The sequence below is a fragment of the Rhinopithecus bieti genome, unplaced genomic scaffold (assembly GCF_001698545.2).
Source record: "Rhinopithecus bieti isolate Rb0 unplaced genomic scaffold, ASM169854v2 scaffold_6907, whole genome shotgun sequence".
Lineage (NCBI taxonomy): Eukaryota > Metazoa > Chordata > Mammalia > Primates > Cercopithecidae > Rhinopithecus > Rhinopithecus bieti.
This window is the reverse complement of record NW_016805647.1, coordinates 1,330,580-1,348,765: the sequence shown is the minus strand read 5'-3', so window position 1 is coordinate 1,348,765 and position 18,186 is coordinate 1,330,580. Positions and strand designations below refer to the sequence as shown.

At 47.3% G+C, this 18,186-nt stretch overlaps 1 protein-coding gene across 5 annotated transcripts in view; it reads left to right on the top strand.

Moving 5' to 3' along the window:
- Positions 1–18,186, top strand: part of HK1 (hexokinase 1) — a 139,752-nt gene that overhangs the window by 85,796 nt on the left and 35,770 nt on the right. For all 5 annotated transcript variants that reach the window (XM_017873192.1, XM_017873190.1, XM_017873191.1 and 2 more), the window contains 3 exons: positions 8,768–8,916; positions 13,561–13,680; positions 17,967–18,062. In XM_017873192.1, the coding sequence (XP_017728681.1) occupies positions 8,768–8,916; positions 13,561–13,680; positions 17,967–18,062 (365 nt within the window). The remainder of the gene's footprint in view (positions 1–8,767; positions 8,917–13,560; positions 13,681–17,966; positions 18,063–18,186) is intronic.

Here is an 18,186-nt window from a genome sequence, read left to right as displayed (position 1 = left end):
AAAATAAATAAATAAATAAAAGAAACCAAAGCTAGGCCAGGCATGGTGGTTCACACCTGTAATCCCACCACTTTGGGGGGCCAAGGCGGGTGGATCACCTGAGGTCAGGAGTTCGAGACCAGCCTGGCCAATGTGGTGAAACCTCGTCTCTACTAAAAATACAAAAATGAGCCGGGCGTGGTGGTGGGCCCCTGTAATCCCAGCTTCTCGGGAGGCTGAGACAGGAGAATCACTTGAACCCGGGAGGCGGAGGTTGCAGTGNGGCCACTGCACTCCAGCCTGGGCGACAGAGCGAGACTCCGTCTCAAAATAAATAAATAAAATAAATAAATAAATAAAAGAAACCAAAGCTAGGCCAGGCATGGTGGTTCACACCTGTAATCCCACCACTTTGGGGGGCCAAGGCGGGTGGATCACCTGAGGTCAGGAGTTCGAGACCAGCCTGGCCAATGTGGTGAAACCTCGTCTCTACTAAAATACAAAATGAGCCGGGCGTGGTGGTGGGCCCCTGTAATCCCAGCTTCTCGGGAGGCTGAGACAGGAGAATCACTTGAACCCGGGAGGCGGAGGTTGCAGTGAGCTGAGATCGCGCCACTGCACTCCAGCCTGGGCAACAAGAGTGAGACTCCGTCTCAAAAACAAAAACAAAAAACCCAAAGCTATAAGGAATCATGGAAGTCGAAGAGCCCCAGAAAAGAAGTCTAGCCATTCCTGATGTGCTGAAGTCTCCCTCTCGCCCCCTCTTTCCTTGGGGATCCTTGTCCCTGAGTTCTGTCCAGGAGGCAGTTTTCATGGTTATACATTATGGCTTCGGATTCAGATGCTGACTCTGCCACTTACTGGTTGTGTGTTTGGACAAGGTATCTAACCCCTCTTTACCTTTACTTGCTCATCTGTAGAATGGGCGTCATGACAGTACTGACTTCATAGAGTTGCGAGGATTGAAAGTAAAAGGATACGTGTAAGCACTTAGTGATTGGTACAGAAAGACTCAGTGAATGTTAGCTGATGGATGGTCAAATAAAATGTTTCTGATATTCTAGTGACTCACTCACCTGTGAGGAGCCACTTCATATTGAATTCAATTTTTTCAATTTTTTTTTTTTTTGAGACAAAATCTTGCTCTGTTGCTCAGGCTGGAGTGCAGTGGCACGATCTCGGCTTACTACAACCTCCGCTTCCTGGGTTCAAGTGATTCTCCTGCCTCAGCCTCCTGAGTAGCTGGGATTACAGGCGCCTGCCACTACGTGTATTTTTAGTAGAGACAGAGTTTCTCCATGTTGGCCAGGCTGGTCTCAAACTCCTGACCTCAATCAAGCGATCCATCCACCTCAGCCTCCCAAAGTGCTAGGATTACGGGCATGATCCACTGTGCCCGGCCGAATTCAATTTTTTAACCTAGTGGTGGTGTAAAGTACGATTGGAGTTAGGACTCCAATGGGAACCCAAAGAAAATTCTACATTGATTTGAACAATGCCACAAAGTCAGGGTAAGAATTTCCACCAAATCTATGATACTTGCTTCCCAGCATTCTCCTTTGTTCTCTCTCTTTCCTTTGGACCACAAATAATTTAAAACCAGTGGCTTCATGTGATATATACATATAATGGAATATAATCGGTTCATAAAAAGGAGTGAGGTACTGATCCAGGCTACAGCATGGATGAGCCTCGAAAACCTTATGTCGGGTGAAAGAAGCCACACACAAAGGACCTAATATTGTATGATTTCATTTATATGAAATGTCTGGAATAGGAGCATCTGTAGATCAGAAAGTACATTAGTGGTTGCTGGGAGATAGGGAGATTGGGAGGAAATAGTGAATGGTTGTTAATGGGTGTGGAATTTCTTTTGGGGTGATGAAAATTTTCTAAAATTAGATAGTGGTGATGGTTGCACAACTCTGTAAGTATGCTGAAAACCACTGAATTTTTCACTTTAAAATGGGTTAAAATTGTATACTATGTTAATTATATCTCAGTAAAACTGTTATTAAAAAAAACAACCAACCGATATTTGAAATAGTAAGAAGTATACATGTTGCTCTCTGCCCCTAGTCTCTAGCATTTAGCTTCTAAAACCCTTGCAATTTCCTGAGCGATAGAGGTGCTAGGAGAATCTTTGATCCTAGTCCTGACACAGAGCTCCTAAATCCCTTGGAATTTCCTGGGTGATAGGAGAGTGTCTTTTGTCCCTTGGTGGGCCCCTGGATAGCCTCAGGATGGGGGTGGTTGCCAGGGAAACCAACCATGTGATCAGAGGGTTGCTGTCAACCCCAATCCCCATGCCGCCTCCAGGGAGGGAGAGAGCCTGAAAATAGAGCGAATAAACCAATGGTCGATGACTTAATCAATCACAACTCTGTAATGGTGCTTCCACAGAAACCTGAAACAGGCCAGGTATGATGGCTCACGCCTGTAATCCCGGCATTTTGGGAGGCCCAGGCGGGTGGATCGCTTGAGCCTAAGAGTTTGAGACTAGCTTGGGCAACATGGTGAAACCCTGTCACTACACAAAATACAAAAAAGTTAGCCAGGTGTGGTGGCACATGCTGGTAGTTCCAGCTACTCAGGAGGTTGAGGTGGGAGGATCGCTTTAGCTCTGGAGGTTGAGGCTGCAGTAAGCTGTGATCATCCAACTGCACTGCACTCCAGCCTTGGTGAAAGAGTGAGACCCTGTCTCAAAGAACAAACAAACAAAACCAAAAAAAAAAAAAAAAAAAAAAGCAAAAAGAGAAAAACCTAAAATGACTGAGTTCTGGTAGCTTCTGGCTAGCTGAACACATGGAGGTTTCTGGGTGCCACATCTGGAGAGGGCATGGAAGCTCCTGCCTTTTCTCCCATGCCCCTCCCTGTGCATCTCTTCCATCCAGTTCTTCATCTGTATTCATTGTAATATCCTTCATAGTAAATATGTAAATGTAAGTGGAGTGTTTTTCTGGGTCTGTGAGCTGCTCTAGCAAACTAATGGAACCCAAGAAGGGTTGTAGGAACCCCGATTTATAGTGGTCAGCCAATGGGAACCCAAAGAAAATTCTATATTGATTTGAACAATGCCACAAAGTCAGGGTAAGAATTTCCACCAAATCTATGATACTTGCTTCCCAGCATTCTCCTTTGTTCTCACAACCTGTGCTTGTGACTGGTGTCTGAAGTTGGGTGGGAGGGCAGCCTCGTGTGAACGAGCCCTCAACCTCTGGGATATGATGCTGTCTCCAGGTAGCTAGTGAAAGAATTGAATTGAATTAGAGAGCATGGAGCTGGTGTTCACTGGAGAATTCACTGTAGAATTACTTGCTTGGTGTGTGGGGAAAAACCCACATGCATCCAGGGTCTCAGGTGTGAGTGAGAAAAGGAAAAACATACTCTGGTTTTTCCTCTGTGTGTATCTCACATGATGGCATAACTGCTTTGTGGTTAATAAACAGCAAGCAGGGGTGCTGTGTTAGTCCATTTTCATACTGTTACAAAGAACTGCCTAAGGCTGGGTAATTTATAAAGGAAAGAAGTTTAGTTGACTCACAGTTCAGCATGGTTGGGGAGGCCTCAGGAAACTTACAATCATGGTGGAAGGAGAAAAATGCATCTTCCTCACAGGTGACAGGAAGGAGAAGTGCTGAGTGAAGGGGGAAGAGCTCCTTGTAAAACCATAAGATCTCGTGAGAACCCACTCATTATCACGAGAACAGCATGGGGAAACCCCCTCCATGATTCAGTTACCTCCACCTGGTCTCTTTCTTGATATGTGGGCATTATGGGGGTTACAACTCAAGATGAGATTTGGGTGGGGACACAAAGCCTAACCATTCAAGGTGCCTTGAATGAATGAATGCATCACTAGTCCCTGTGGCCAGGCAGCTACCGAGCATTTGCTGAGCTGTCCTGGGTGCCAAGGACAGAGAATCCCAAACTGTGGTCTTTCACTCAAGGAACTTGAGAAAGAAGTTAGGAACAGGCCAGGCCCAGTGGCTCACGCCTGTAATCCCAGCACTTTGGGAGGCCAAGGCAGGTGGATCACCTGAGATCAGGAGTTTGAGACCAGCGTGACTAACATGGCAAAACCCCATCTTGACTACAGAATACAAAAATTAGCTAGGCACAGTGGTGGGCACCTATAATCCTAGATACTCTGGAGGCTGAGGCAGGAGAATTGCAGAACCCGGGAGGCAGAGGTTGCAGTGAGCCAAGATCACGCCATTGCACTCCAGCCTGGGCAACAGAGCAAGACTCCCTCTCAAAAAAAAAAAAAAAAAAAAAAAAGGGAAGGAAAAGAGAAATTCAAAGTGAGAATTCCTTGGTTTGTTATTTATTTCTTTATACCTTCATTAATTCCACAAGTATTTGCTCAGTTTTTACCTACATTCCAAACACCATTGTAAGTTCCAGAAATGTAGCAATGTCAGGGCTTATAGCTGGGTAGAATCAAATACAAAATAAGTTAGCTTTATAAAAGAGAACTCTCTTTGTTAAAAACAGAAAGCAAACCTTATTTTGTGTTAAAAATCAAAAGCTCAAGGGACCCAGAATAGTGAAAGCAATCATGATAGAAGAACAAAGTTAAGGAATTTCACTGCCAATTTCAAATTTTTCAGCAAAGCAACAGTAATCAAGACATGGTGGTACTATCATGAAGGTGGAAATGTAGACTAATGGAATAGAATAGAGAGTTCAGAAATAAATGCATACAGGCTAGGTGTGGTGGCTCACACCTGTAATCCTAGCGCTTTGGGAGGCCGAGACTGGTGGATCAGCTGAGGTCAGGAGTTCGAGACCAGCCTGGCCAACATGGTGAAACCCTGTCTCTACTAAAAATACAAAATAATTAGCCAGATGTAGTGGCACACCCCTGTAATCCTAGCTACTTGGGAGGCTGAGGCACGAGAATCGCTTGAACGTGGGAGGTGGAGATTGCAGTGAGCCGAGATCGTGCCACTACATTCCAGCCTGGGTAACAGAGTGAGACTTCATCTCAAAAAAATAAATAAATAGGCCGGGCGCGGTGGCTCAAGCCCGTAATCCCAGCACTTTGGGAGGCCGAGATGGGCGGATCACGAGGTCAGGAGATCGAGACCATCCTGGCTAACACAGTGAAACCCCGTCTCTACTAAAATACAAAAAACTAGCCGGGCGAGGTGGCGGGCGCCTGTAGTCCCAGCTACTCGGGAGGCTGAGGCAGGAGAATAGTGTAAACCCGGGAGGCGGAGCTTGCAGTGAGCTGAGATCTGGCCACTGCACTCCAGCCTGGGCGACAAAGAGAGACTCCATCTCAACAACAACAACAACAACAACAACAACAACAACAAATAAATAAATACATATATTATGGTCAATTGATTTTTGACAAGAGTGCTAGGACTATTCAGTGAGGGAAAGAATAGTCTTTTCAGCAAATGGTGCTGGGACACTGGATATCCACATGCAAAAGAATAAAGTTTGACCTACACCTCATACCATGTACAAAATTAACTTGAAGTGGATCAAATACCTAAATGTGGGAGCTAAAACTAATAAAACTTAGGACGAAATACAGGTGTGAATCTTTGTGACCTTGGATTTGGCAATAGAGTCTTAGCTACAACTCCAAAAGCGCAAACAATAAAAGAAAAAACACATAAAATTGGACTTCATCAAAATTTAAAACTTGGCCAGGCATGGTGGCTCATGCCTGTAATCCCAGCACTTTGGGAGGCCAAACAAGAGGATCACTTGAGCCAGTTTGAGACCAGCCTGGGCAACATAGTGAGACCTTGTCTCCACAAAAAATAAAAAATTAGCCAGGTGTGGTCATATGCCTGTAGTCCCAGCTACTTGGGAGGCTGAGGTTGGAGGATTTCTTGAGTCCAGGAGGTCAAAGGTGCAGTGAGCCATGATTGCACCATTGTACTCCAGCCTGGGCAACAGAGCAAGACCCTGTTTCAAACACAGCAACAACAAAAATAAAAACATTTGTGCTTCAAAGGATACCATGAAAAAAAGAAAAGACAATCCACAGAATGGGAGAAAATATTTGCTGGTCGTATGTCTGATAAAGGATTTATATCTAGGACATAAAAAAAAACTTTTACAGCTCAACACATAAAAGACAAATGAGGCCGGGTGTGGTGGCTCACGCCTGTAATCCCAACAGTTTGGGAGGCCAAGGCGGGCGGATCACGAGGTCAGTTCGAATAAATGAATAATAAAATGTATTATATCCATAGAGTGTAACAGTCAGCCATTAAAAGGGATAAAGTCTCATATGCAGTATAACATGATGAACCTTAAAAACATTTTGCTGAGTGAAATGAACCAGTCATACAAGGTCATATACTGTATGATTTCTTTCTTCTTTGTGTTTTTGAGACAGGGTCTCACTCTGTCACCCAGGCTGGCGTGCAGTGGCGTGATCTCAGCCCACTGCAACCTCTGTCTCTTGGGCTCAAGCGATTCTCCTACTTCAGTCTCCGAGTAGCTGGGATTATAGGCGCACACCATCATGCCCATCTAATCTTTCTTTGTATTTTTGGTAGAGACGGGGCCTCGCCATGTTGCCCAGGTTGGTCTCAAACTCCTGAGCTCAAGCAATCCACCCGCCTCAGCCTGCCAAAGTGCTAGGATTACAGGCATGAGCCACCACGCCTGGCCACTGTATGATTTCATTGATATGAAATGTCCAGAAGAGGTAAATCTATAACAACAGAAAATAGATTAGTGGTTGCCTAGGAATGGAGAAGGATGAGGGGCTTAGGAGGTGATAGTTAAAGGGTACAGGGTTTCTTTTTGAAGTAATGAAAATGTTATAAAACGGACTGTGCAGATGGTTGCATAAATCCGAATATGCTGAAAACCATTGAATGGTATACTTTAAATGGATGAATTTTATGGTATGTGAACTAAATTTCAATAATGCTGTTACATAAGATATAATAATAAAGATCTTTCCCTACCTAGGAAAATGAGACACCCCAAAGCAGTCTAGTATTTACTGCCATAGGATTAAGGGCTTGGTGGATCATGTGCTCTGGAAGGCAGGGGTGGCTGTCACCCCTGGCAAGATAGATATTAGGACAGTGGGGATGTCACCTTAGCATCACGAGTGAAACAGATCTGAACTGACTTTTCTGGGAGCATCGTGAGGGTAGCTAATGAGATGAAGGGTCCAGAATGTTTGGTTGTGGCTTAATGGTTGGAACTTTGCCCATGGCCACCTGCCTTTGCTGTCTGGTGGTCTCGGTGTACAGTCTTGCTCTCTCCCCCTGAGGCCCACCCCTGTGCTGCACATTGTCGCTCCAGAGGGAGGTAACCATAGCAGGCCAGTACTTTGGCCACTGGTACTTTTATGTGACCAAGAGGGAATTCTGTTAAAAGCATCCTCTGGGTGGAAACGACCCAAGAGTCCATCGATAGATGAAAGGATAAACAAAATGTAGTGGATCCATACAATGGAATATTATTCAGTCTTAACAAGGAATGAGGCCAGGTGCAGTGGCTCACGCCTGTAATCCCAGCACTTTGGGAGGCCAAGACGAGTAGATCACCTGAGGTCAGGAGTTAGAGTGGCCAGGCCAACATAGTGAAGCTCTGTCTCTACTAAAAATAAAAAATTTAGCCAGGCATGCTTGCGGATGCCTGTAATCCCAGCTACTTGGGAAGCTGAGGCAGGAGAATCACTTGAACCTGGGAGGCAGAGGTTGCAGTGAGCTGAGATTGCACCTCTGCACTCCCGCCTGGGTAACAAGAGTGAAGCTCTGCCTCAAAAAAAAAAAAAAAAAAAGAAAAAAGGAATGAAATTCCGTTGGGGGCAGGGTGGCTCCTACCTGCCTGTAGTCCCTGTTACTTGAGAGGCTAAAGTGGGAGGATCTTGGGAGCCCAGGAGCTTGAGACTGCAGTAAGCTTTGATCACACCACTATACTCTAGCCCAGGTGACAGAGCAAGACCCTGTCTCTATTAATTTTTTTAAAAAGGGTAAAATTCTTAAAATATGGATGAACCTTGAAAACATTACGCTAAGAGTAATAAGCCGGTCACAAAAGGACAAATAACTGTGATTCTTCTTGTATGAAATATTCAGTATAGGCAAGTTCATAGAGACAGAGAGTAGAATCGTGGTTGCTGGGGACTGACGGTGAGGGCAAATGGAAGTTATTGCTTAATGGTTATAGAATTTGTGTTGGGGTGATGAAAAAGTTTTGAAAATAGTGGTGATGATTGCACAACATTGTGAATGTACTTAATGCTACTGAATTGTGCACCTGAAAATGGTTGCAGTGGTAAATTTTATGCTATGTGTATTTTACCACAATGATAAAACACAACCCTGTGGAGTAAGTGGAGGCCTGGAGTAATCGATGTCAGAGCTGACATGCAGAGACCCAAGGCACTGGGTGGACCTCAGATGTAGGGCTTTGTCTCAGTTGAAATGCTGTGTGATTTTTTATTTCTGCATAGCGGTGCTGTTTTTGAAATAGGTTAAGAAACTAGAGAAACATGGGGTGGGAAATTGTACTTAATTCAGTACTTCCATTCCCCTATAGTCAGAAGTAAGAGACTGGGATTGCTTGAAGCTATTTCTGTCTAAGGACTCCTTGGTAGGATAGGGTTTCTCTTGCCTACTCTGCGTATATGGCAGTGGTTGGATGAAGTTTGCATGATTGCTGCTTTCTGGCTGATAACAGCATGTGGCAGGGGGAGGCAGGCAGGGCCTATGCCCTGCCAGGAAGCGGGCATGGTATGTGGCTTCCCCTTAACATTTGACTCTGATGTGATAACTGTTGTCGCCCTAAACAGAAAAGGGAGATTTCATTGCCCTGGATCTTGGTGGGTCTTCCTTTCGAATTCTCCGGGTGCAAGTGAATCATGAGAAAAACCAGAATGTTCACATGGAGTCCGAGGTTTATGACACCCCAGAGAACATCGTGCACGGCAGTGGAAGCCAGGTGGGTCCCTGCTCCCTCCGGGTCACCCCATCGGGCTGGCATCCCCTTGGTTACTTCCAGGAACCAGACCTCAAAGCACTGGCATCCCCAGCCCCTGGAAGAGGGTTGCTGGAAAGAGTCTGTCATAGATGCATATGTAAAATGACTCCTGGGCAGAGGATGTGACAGCCTCCGTGGGGGCTCTGCTTAAACAGAGGCCCTCTGTCTGGGTAAACTGGTGTAGTAGAAGTGGGCTGCTTGGACTTGCAGAGTCTGGGTTTGAGGAGGGAGGTCCCACAGCTCTGTTGGGTAAATGCACTCATTCCCTGTGGATCCTGGGGTCAGTTCCCCAGTGCAGTTTTAGCAGAGCCCTGGGTGAAAATGCCCCTTTTTCCTGGTCATTGGCCTCACCCCCTTACTGGTGGCCCAGGCCTTGTAGGGTATAACTATGGCCTCTTTGGGCAGGATTGAGGGCTCACAGCTCTGGGCTATTTGGGGGCTTCTTGTTACCTGATTTAGAATAGCATTGTTCAAGCCCTTGACACAGAAAGCAGAGGAAGCAGGGAAATCTCAGTCTCCTCCTTTCACATTCCTGTTGGCGCTCCCCACACTGGGCTCCCAGGAAGGGCTGCCCTTCCTCGCTGCTCTTCCTCCCTTCCCAAGGGGCTGTGGGCATGCCTACGAAGGGCCTGTTCAATTGCTCCCTCTTGTCTGGGTAGGGGGAGTGGTGGGTCTGTAGCTCACTGAGGACCCTGTGATCAGGGCTCAGGCAGCCCACTGCAGGTTTTCAGTCATTTCTGGGTCCCTAAGCCCATCGTGGGGCAGGGGTGCACTCCTCTCTTGTAGATGTTCTGGCTCCTCAAGTCTGGCTCGTCTCCTGAGTTGTGGCTGCTGTCCAGCATATGTACTCAGAGCTGGCCAAATGTTTGCTTTAAGGAGGGTGTGCTCACCGCAAGGTTCATGACTAAGATCTCCAGGGTACTCTTTTGTTCTGGGGTGGACTTTGAGACGAGACCCAGGAGCCTTCTCCTCTTGACTCTGCTTTGCTCTTAAGTTCCTGTGGGTGGAACCTGGAGCAATCCACCAAGCCTTTTCTTTGTCCAAGAGACAAGGGCTAATCCTGGCTAACCTGCTCCCTGGGGTTTTGGTTCAGAGCCCTTCAGATTATGTCACAGTGAGTGTCACAGTTAACACTGTCACTAGAGCAGGTGAGCCACTTTATAGAAGGCCACCAAAGCTGGGTGCATCACTACTGGATGGCCCTGCCCAAGGGCTCCCCTGCTACTCCTCTGTTACTGGGCTGCAGAGACCGGCCCATCCATCTGGCGCCTACACAAAGGCTGCCAGCTGGTAGGTCTCTTGATCATGCCCACTTGGCTGCTATGTTGCTCCTCCTTGCAGGTGGCTGGCAGCCCAGGGTTTGGCATCCTGCACTTTCTGTTTGGAACCCACACTGGCCTATCACTCTCTGTTTCCCATGGTCCTTGGGTTTAGCTACTTAAGCCTGGCGCATTCACCACTGAGACTCACCCTGTGCTGCAAACATTCCCTGTGTGTTTTGCAAACATTCCCTGTGTGTTTTGGCTTGACCTTTAGGAGCAAGGTTTGTTAATTAAGGGAGTACCCTCACCTTCTTACCACTGCCCCTTCATCTCTCCCAGCCTCTGTCCCCATCGTCCCCTTTTCTCAGTCCTAGAATCACTTTCTTTCCTACTGTCTCTGTTTCGTCCTCTGCTCCTTTTAAGCAGCCTGAAAAGAGGATGATGATGATAATGATGACAATGTAGTAACATTATAGCAAATTCTTCTTTTTTTTTTCTTTTTTTTTTAGTTTTTGAGACAGTTCACTCTTGTTGCCCAGGCTGGAGTGCAGTGGCCGGCTCTCAGCTCACTGCAAGCTCTGCCTCCCGGGTTTACGCCATTCTCCTGCCTCAGCCTCCCAAGTAGCTGGGACTACAGGCGCCCGCCTCGTCACCCGGCTAGTTTTTTGTATTCTTTAGTAGAGACGGGGTTTCACCGTATTAGCCAGGGTGGTCTCAATCTCCTGACCTTGTGATCCGCCCGTCTCGGCCTCCCAAAGTGCTGGGATTACAGGCTTGAGCCACTGCGCCCGGCCGTAGAGCACTTTTAAACTTTAATAAATTCAGAAGCACAAATGAAACTTTCTTAAAATATCACCTACTTAGTTTTGGGAATTTTGAATAATAAATGTTTAAGTTTTTTATTAGCCATCGTTTGCCGTATTTAATAAGAGTGACTAAGTATTTTTATTTTAAATTATTTTAAAAAATTTTTTTTAAAGATGGGGACTTGCCATGCTGCTCAGGCAGATCTCAAACTCCTGGACTCAAGCAATCCTCCCACTTTGGCCTCCCAAAGTGCTGGATTATAGACGTGAGCCACTGCACCTGGCCATAGTCTGTGTATTTTCAAATAAAGAGTATGTTGTCAGGAAAGAAGAGAAAATAATGTTTTTTTAAGACACTAAAGCTTTGAGTTCAGAGCGGTTAGGTAACTTTTTTTCCTAGTTGATTGCAGACATAGCTTAGCCTAGGGTGGGTCACTTCCTGCCTCTTTGGGCAGGCTTGTCACCCTGGATCACCAGCATTCCAGAAAGAGCCTTTCTTTCTCAATGGGGCACTCTGGGCAGTTGTGTTTGGCATGGATCCAGGAACTGGTGACAGGTCCCATTCAGGGGAATCCATTTCTGCAGGCTGAGTTCTCCCAGGTGCCTCCCTGCTTCTTCCAGAGGCAGCCTTCCCTCCACCCGGCCTTCTCACCTGAGTCTGCAGGAGAGTCTGGAGCCTCCGAATGCAGATGGTGTGGGGTGTGAGGACTAACTTAGTAATGAGTTTATATCAGTCTGCAATGTAGGTCGCAGGAAGCTTAGCCGGCTTCTCTGGGGAGGGTCATGTGTCAACTCAGCCTAAGATGCCAGCTGCTCTGAAGCCTGAGTAGTAGTGACTCAGGGGTAGAAGGTCCTACATTAAAATTGACCAGGTTTTCTTTTACTCTGGCAACAAAGTCCAACTTTAGAGCTGGCTTGTGGGGAATCTGCCATGTGTAAGGGAGGTCTAGTGTCATGAGAGTCATGCGAAAGAGACAAGGGGTTAGCTAGACTGTGGCATGGCTGCCAAAAGTGTGTGTGTGTGTGTATATATAGATATATGTATATATACATATATATATATGCTCAGGTTGGATTACTAGAGGCAGAGAGATAAAGAAGGGAGGTTCTTAGTTCTACTAACCACTCCTCTGGTTAGAACACACATAGAACATTATCTTCTGTTCTGGTTATATTTTGAGATAGGATCTCACTCTGCTGCCGAGGCTGGAGTGCAGTGGTGTGATCATGGCTCACTGCAGCCTTGACCTCCTGGGCTCAGGGGATCCTCTCACCTCAGCCTCCCAAGTAGTTAGGACTACAGGCAAGTGCCACCATGCCTGGCTAATTTTTAAGTTTTTTGTAGAGAGGAGGTCTCACTCTGTTGCCCAGGCTGGTGTCAAACTCCTGGGCTCAAGTGATCTTCCTGCCTTGGCCTCCTGAAGTGTTGGGATTACAGACCTGAGCCACCATGCCTGGCCCTGGTTATATTTTAGAGATCCAAAAAGATTACCTTAGAGGTGGTGAGCCTCTACTCATGGGCAGTATTCATGTAGAAGCTAAGAAACCAGTGTTCCAGGCTCTTTCTAGCTGATAGTCCTAAGATATGTATGCACCTAATAAGCCATAGATAATGTTATAGTGCAGGCAAGCTTAGGTTACAATGCAGTAGGTAAGTTGTGATATATTCATACCAAGGAATACTGTGTGGTAACGAGAATGAACAGTTGGCAAAGACACTCAACTCCGTGGATGACTGTCATCCACATAGTGTCGAGTGAAAGAACACAGATGTCAAAGAGCACACACAGTCTCATTTCCCTTTAGACACACCAGACAAACAGGCAGATGTAATTGAGGGTGACAGCTGGTAGTTGCCCTTGGACTGGGTGGTAGCAGTAGTGACTGCAGGGGCAGAAGGGGGCGTCTTACAGGTGTTTCTCCATCTTGTGTTTCTCCATCTTGTGTTTCTCCATCTGGGTGCTGGTTACATGGATGGCTACAGTGAACTCCGCACTTAGGATGTGTGTACTTTTTGGGGTATGCATAAGACACTTCGGTAAAAAGTAACATTGTGATAGTCTGGATTGTTAAGTCACTCCAGTGGGCTGGAGGCTGTGGAATTGCCCTCGGAGTTTCTGAAATTTTCAGAGAGCATGGCTGCGGGTGGGGCGGGAAGGCCACTCCACCTGGGTAACTGATGGAGACCCATGACCTGTGCGTTATGAAGGCATAGCTGGTTTTCTGTTATTTTTCCATTTTTCTCAGTGCCCAGATGTTGCATATTAGTGACCACTGAAAGGCCAGTTCTGTTTGAAGTCTTTGAATTGTTTCCTAAGAGCTGTACTTGCCCACAAGGCAGCTTTTGAAAAGTGACTCTTCTCTGCATTCACACACAACATGGCTTTTCAGACAGGGCCACCAGGTCCCATGAGTACAAGCACTTTGGGTAGATGTATTCCTTTCTGTGTGTGTGTGGGAGGGAATGGTTTATATTTTTCTGTGAAATGCTAAGCCTGCTTTGGGGCCCCCTGACTGCTCTCTCATGTCTCCTTCAGCTTTTTGATCATGTTGCTGAGTGCCTGGGAGATTTCATGGAGAAAAGGAAGATCAAGGACAAGAAGTTACCTGTAGGATTCACATTTTCTTTTCCTTGCCAACAATCCAAAATAGATGAGGTAAGGATGTTCTGGGATTATTGGGCTCTGCAGATGCCCTGGGTTGAAAAAGCTAACAAGCCCTTTTCTCCACAACTTTTCTCTGTTGCTGGCAGAATGGTTTGCATGTCTGGTATTTTTAAAGAAACATTTGCAGAAGTTAGTGTGGTATCATGATATAGTGTTTACTTTTTCACTTACTTTAGTTATTTATGTATTTTTGGAGACAAATCATGGTATTTTTGGCCACCAGGTAGACAGAAGCATTTATTAATCTTAAGCAAGCAAAGGAAAATAAAGTAGGTTTAATGGTGGTGGAGAGAGGCAGGAAAGCTCTTTGCCAGAATTGCATGGCGTGATGTTTACCTGGAAACTGCCCTGGTTACTGCAAATATGCTCAGAGCCCTGTCCCTCAGGTGCCAGGGCTGCCTCTCCATAGTGGAACTGGTCAGTGGCTCCAGCCCCAGAGATGACCTTGGTGACCTCCGAGGTGACTTGTTGTACCCACCTTCCTGTTTGTCATCTATTTGTTTTTTCATTCATTCATTCATTCATTCATTCATTCATTCATTCAGCAAGGATGGACCCTGACCTACCATATGATAACACTGAACCTCAGCACTGCAGGAATATAAAATAAATACATGCAACCTTGTTCTTTTTTTACATGGAGAGATAGAAACACACACATACCACAAACACAAACCACCCATGAATAAACCTCTAATAATACGAATTCTGGGGTTGAGTGCAGTGATTCATGCCTGTAATCCCAGCACTTTGGGAGGCTGAAGCAGAAGGATCACTTAAGCCCAGGAGTTCAAGACCAACCTGGGCAATCTGTACAGAAAGTTAGCTGTGTGTGTTGGCATGCGCCTGTAGTCCCAGTGATGTGGGAGAAGCTTGGGAGATTGAGGCTGCTGTGAGCCATGATTGTGCCACTGCATTCCAACCTGGGGGACAGAGTGAGACCTTGTCTTTTTTTTTTTTTGAGACAGAGTCTCCCTGTCTTGCCCAGGCTGGAGTGCAATGGCACGATCTCGGCTCACTGCAACCTCCACCTCCCATGTTCAAGTGATTCTACTGCCTCAGCCTCCTGAGTAGCTGTGATTACAGGCGTGCACCACCACGCCTGGCTAATTTTGGTATTTTTAATAGAGATGGGGGTTTCACCATGTTGGTCAGGCTGGTCTCGAACTCCTGACCTTGTGATCCTCCCGCCTCAGCCTCCCAAAGTGCTGGGATTACAGACGTGAACCACTGCGCCCGGCCTGAGACCTTGTCTTAAAAACAAGAAAAAAAAAAAAAGAATTCTGATATTTAACTATTTAGGGCCCCTCTTGTTGCCCAGACTGGGGTGCAATGGTGCAATCTCGGTTCACTGCAACCTCCGCCTCCTGGGTTCAAGCGATTCTCCTGCCTTAGCCCCGTAGTAGCTGGGATTACAGGTGACCACCACCATGTCCGGCTAATTTTTGTATTTTTGGTAGATACGGGGTTTTGCCATCTTGGCCAGGCTGGGCTCAAACTCCTGACCTTAGGTGATCCACCCACCTCGGCCCCTCAAAGTGCTGGGATTACAGGCGTGAGCCGCTGCGCCTGGCCAGGCTCTGTTTTAATACTTCACCGGTAGCGCACATAATCTTCAAGCATCTCTATGAGTTAAGTGCTTATGATTCCCGCTTTTTTTTTTTTTTTGAGACGGAGTCTCGCTCTGTCGCCCAGGCTGGAGTGCAGTGGCCGGATCTCAGCTCACTGCAAGCTCCGCCTCCCGGGTTTAAGCCATTCTCCTGCCTCAGCCTCCCGAGTAGCTGGGGCTACAGGCGCCCGCCACCTCGCCCGGCTAGTTTTTTGTATTTTTTAGTAGAGACGGGGTTTCACCGTGTTAGCCAGGAGGGTCTCGATCTCCTGACCTCGTGATCCGCCCGTCTCGGCCTCCCAAAGTGCTGGGATTACAGGCTTGAGCCACCGTGCCCGGCCGATTCCCGCTTTACAGATGAGGAAACTGAGTCTCAGAGGGGCTAAGAACCTGTCCAAGGTCACCTAGCCAGGAAGATTCCGTGCTTGTAACTGGTCTACTTTGCTGCAAGATAGTAGCATTTGGGCTCAGGGCACCTTCCACACTTGCAGGGAGCACTCCTGGGTCCCTTTATGCCTTTAGGGTAAGCGCGCTTTCCTGGGCACTGCTTCCTGTGGCTGGAACCCTTACATCTGTATAATTTGTGGAGTCAGCAGGAAGGGGCTTGAGAGCCCAGCAGACCAAGATGAGCACAGAGGTCTCCCCAGGGTCAGAGGGCTTATTAATGGCAGGTCTTGGACCAGGGTCCCAGGCCCCACCTCCTATCCAGTGCTCCGCCCACCTCCAACATGTCTAAATGCCTCCGAGATGTTCTGTCTGACCTGTTATGCTTTCAGGAAGCTGTGGCCATATGTAGACTCTTAACGCTGGTTCTGGTATCTGAGAACACCCCTCCAAGGAGTTCAGATCAGTTTGGCCTCCACCGTGTCCTTCCAAACCCTTTGGCAAGGCCTGTTGTCAGTACAAGCTTCCCTTGGCTTTTGAGAACTGAGACATGAGTCACTCCCCCTCCCCTGTGAGAGGTGGGCCTGGGATGAAGAGACTTTGGTGGACTGTGTTTCACCGTTGTTCACGTGTGCTCTCTGCAGCTATTAACTGAGTGCCATCCCTGTGCTGGGCATGAGCTAGGCCCTGGGAGAGAATGGCCAGAGTATATTTATTTTGTATTCCTGCAGTGCTGAGGTTAAATGTTACCGTACAGTAGGTCTTATAACAGTAGGTGTAGCCTGTTCCCCATGAAGGCACAGCCTTCCAGGGACAGAAGTGTTGCAGGAGGTGGGAGGGAATGACCTCATGGGCACGAGAGCCTGCAGGGTGGAGCAGACATGCCCGGGAGGGGGCGTTGTGAACAGAGAAGGAGCCAAAGGTTGGGGGCATCCCACCTGCCAGCCTTCACCCCCTCCAGAAAATGTTTTTTAGGCTGGGCCAGGGTACTTGCGGTGGTGCCAGTGGAGCACAGACCCTCAATTTCCCATCCAGAGGCCTGTGCATATTACCCCTTAGGGCTGGCTGAGACCTTCAAGATTGTTCACTTCTAGATCAGCTTCCTGATTCTAGAGGAGCAGAGTGAACCTCAGAAGAGTGAAGGAAACTGCGCAGCAGGAAATGGGCAGAGAGTATGAAATAGGACCAGGTCTCCAGATTGCCCGCCCCACTTTTGTCCCATAACTCCTGGTTCTCTGAGGCTTTGGAGGAAGAGGGCTGGTTGAGAGGAGGCAGACAGTGTCCAGGGCTTTTGCAGTTCCTGACTTAGTTGCTACTGAGCAAAGAGCAACTAGTTCTCATCAAGGGCTGCCTTCCCCGGTGCTTGCTTCAGTCTGTGTGGCTCCCACCATGAGCTGAGGCAGGGCCCATGTGCTCAGAATCCTATCCCTGAGCTGCCTCTGCAGGCCTGCAGGGCCTGGACCGCGGATCTTCCAAGCCTGCTGCATTTATAGTCACTTGTCCTATTCAGAGTAAAACAGCAAGTATAACAATTATTTTTCTGTTCTCATATCTTTTTAGTTTTTTTTTTTAAGAAAACAAAAGCAATATGTAAAACTATCAAAGTAAGATAAAATTATGGAATGTTTACCATTGGATGTCTGTCCTTGATGTTTCTCCGCTAATATGCAAAGTGAAATAGGATCATACTGTGTAAATAGGGGAGTCACCACTTACAAATGGAGGTTCAGTCCCAAAGCTGGTGAAGAGGCACAAATCATGTATAGTCCACATCATTCCCTAAGTGTATGGGACCTGGCTCTTAAAAGCTCATCAGCCAAGACTCATCTTAGCATTTTGTTTCTCTTTCCAGTTTAGCTCTGGCTTTCTTTTCCCAGGGCTGTGGAAGCCAGGGTCTGGTTGGAAGTGGGGAAGGGGGCCAGGGATTTCTCTTGCTCCCTTTTTAAATAGATCTGGCTGCGCAGTTGGCATCCAGTTAGATTGGCAAGCCATGTGGCATTACTGTCCCCACATCCACTTGCTTTCTTCTGGAGTGAGCTGGATATTGTGAGCAGTTTTCTCCCCACTCTATCTTCGCCCCCAGAGAAGCCCATTGTGTGGATGATCCAGAGATAGAAAGGAGTCTGGGCTCCTCTGGGCCCCTCCCCCAGCCCAGCGTGATCTGGGAGGAGCCACTTGGCCCCTATGGGCCTCTGCTTCATCCCTGACCTGGAGCGATGCCCAGGGCCTTGGGGTGCTGGAGGTCTCCCAGCCCTTATCCAGCCCCATCCGTTCTTCTTTGCAGGCCATCCTGATCACCTGGACAAAGCGATTTAAAGCAAGTGGAGTGGAAGGAGCGGATGTGGTCAAACTGCTTAACAAAGCCATCAAAAAGCGAGGGGTAATTTCTCCTGGGCCCTCTGCCTCAGCCATGCAGGAGTGTGGGGAGCAGGGCTGCATTCTAAAACAGGCCAGTGACCTTCCTGGGGGGCAGTAGTGTCAAAGCCTGAAGACCCAGGCAGGGG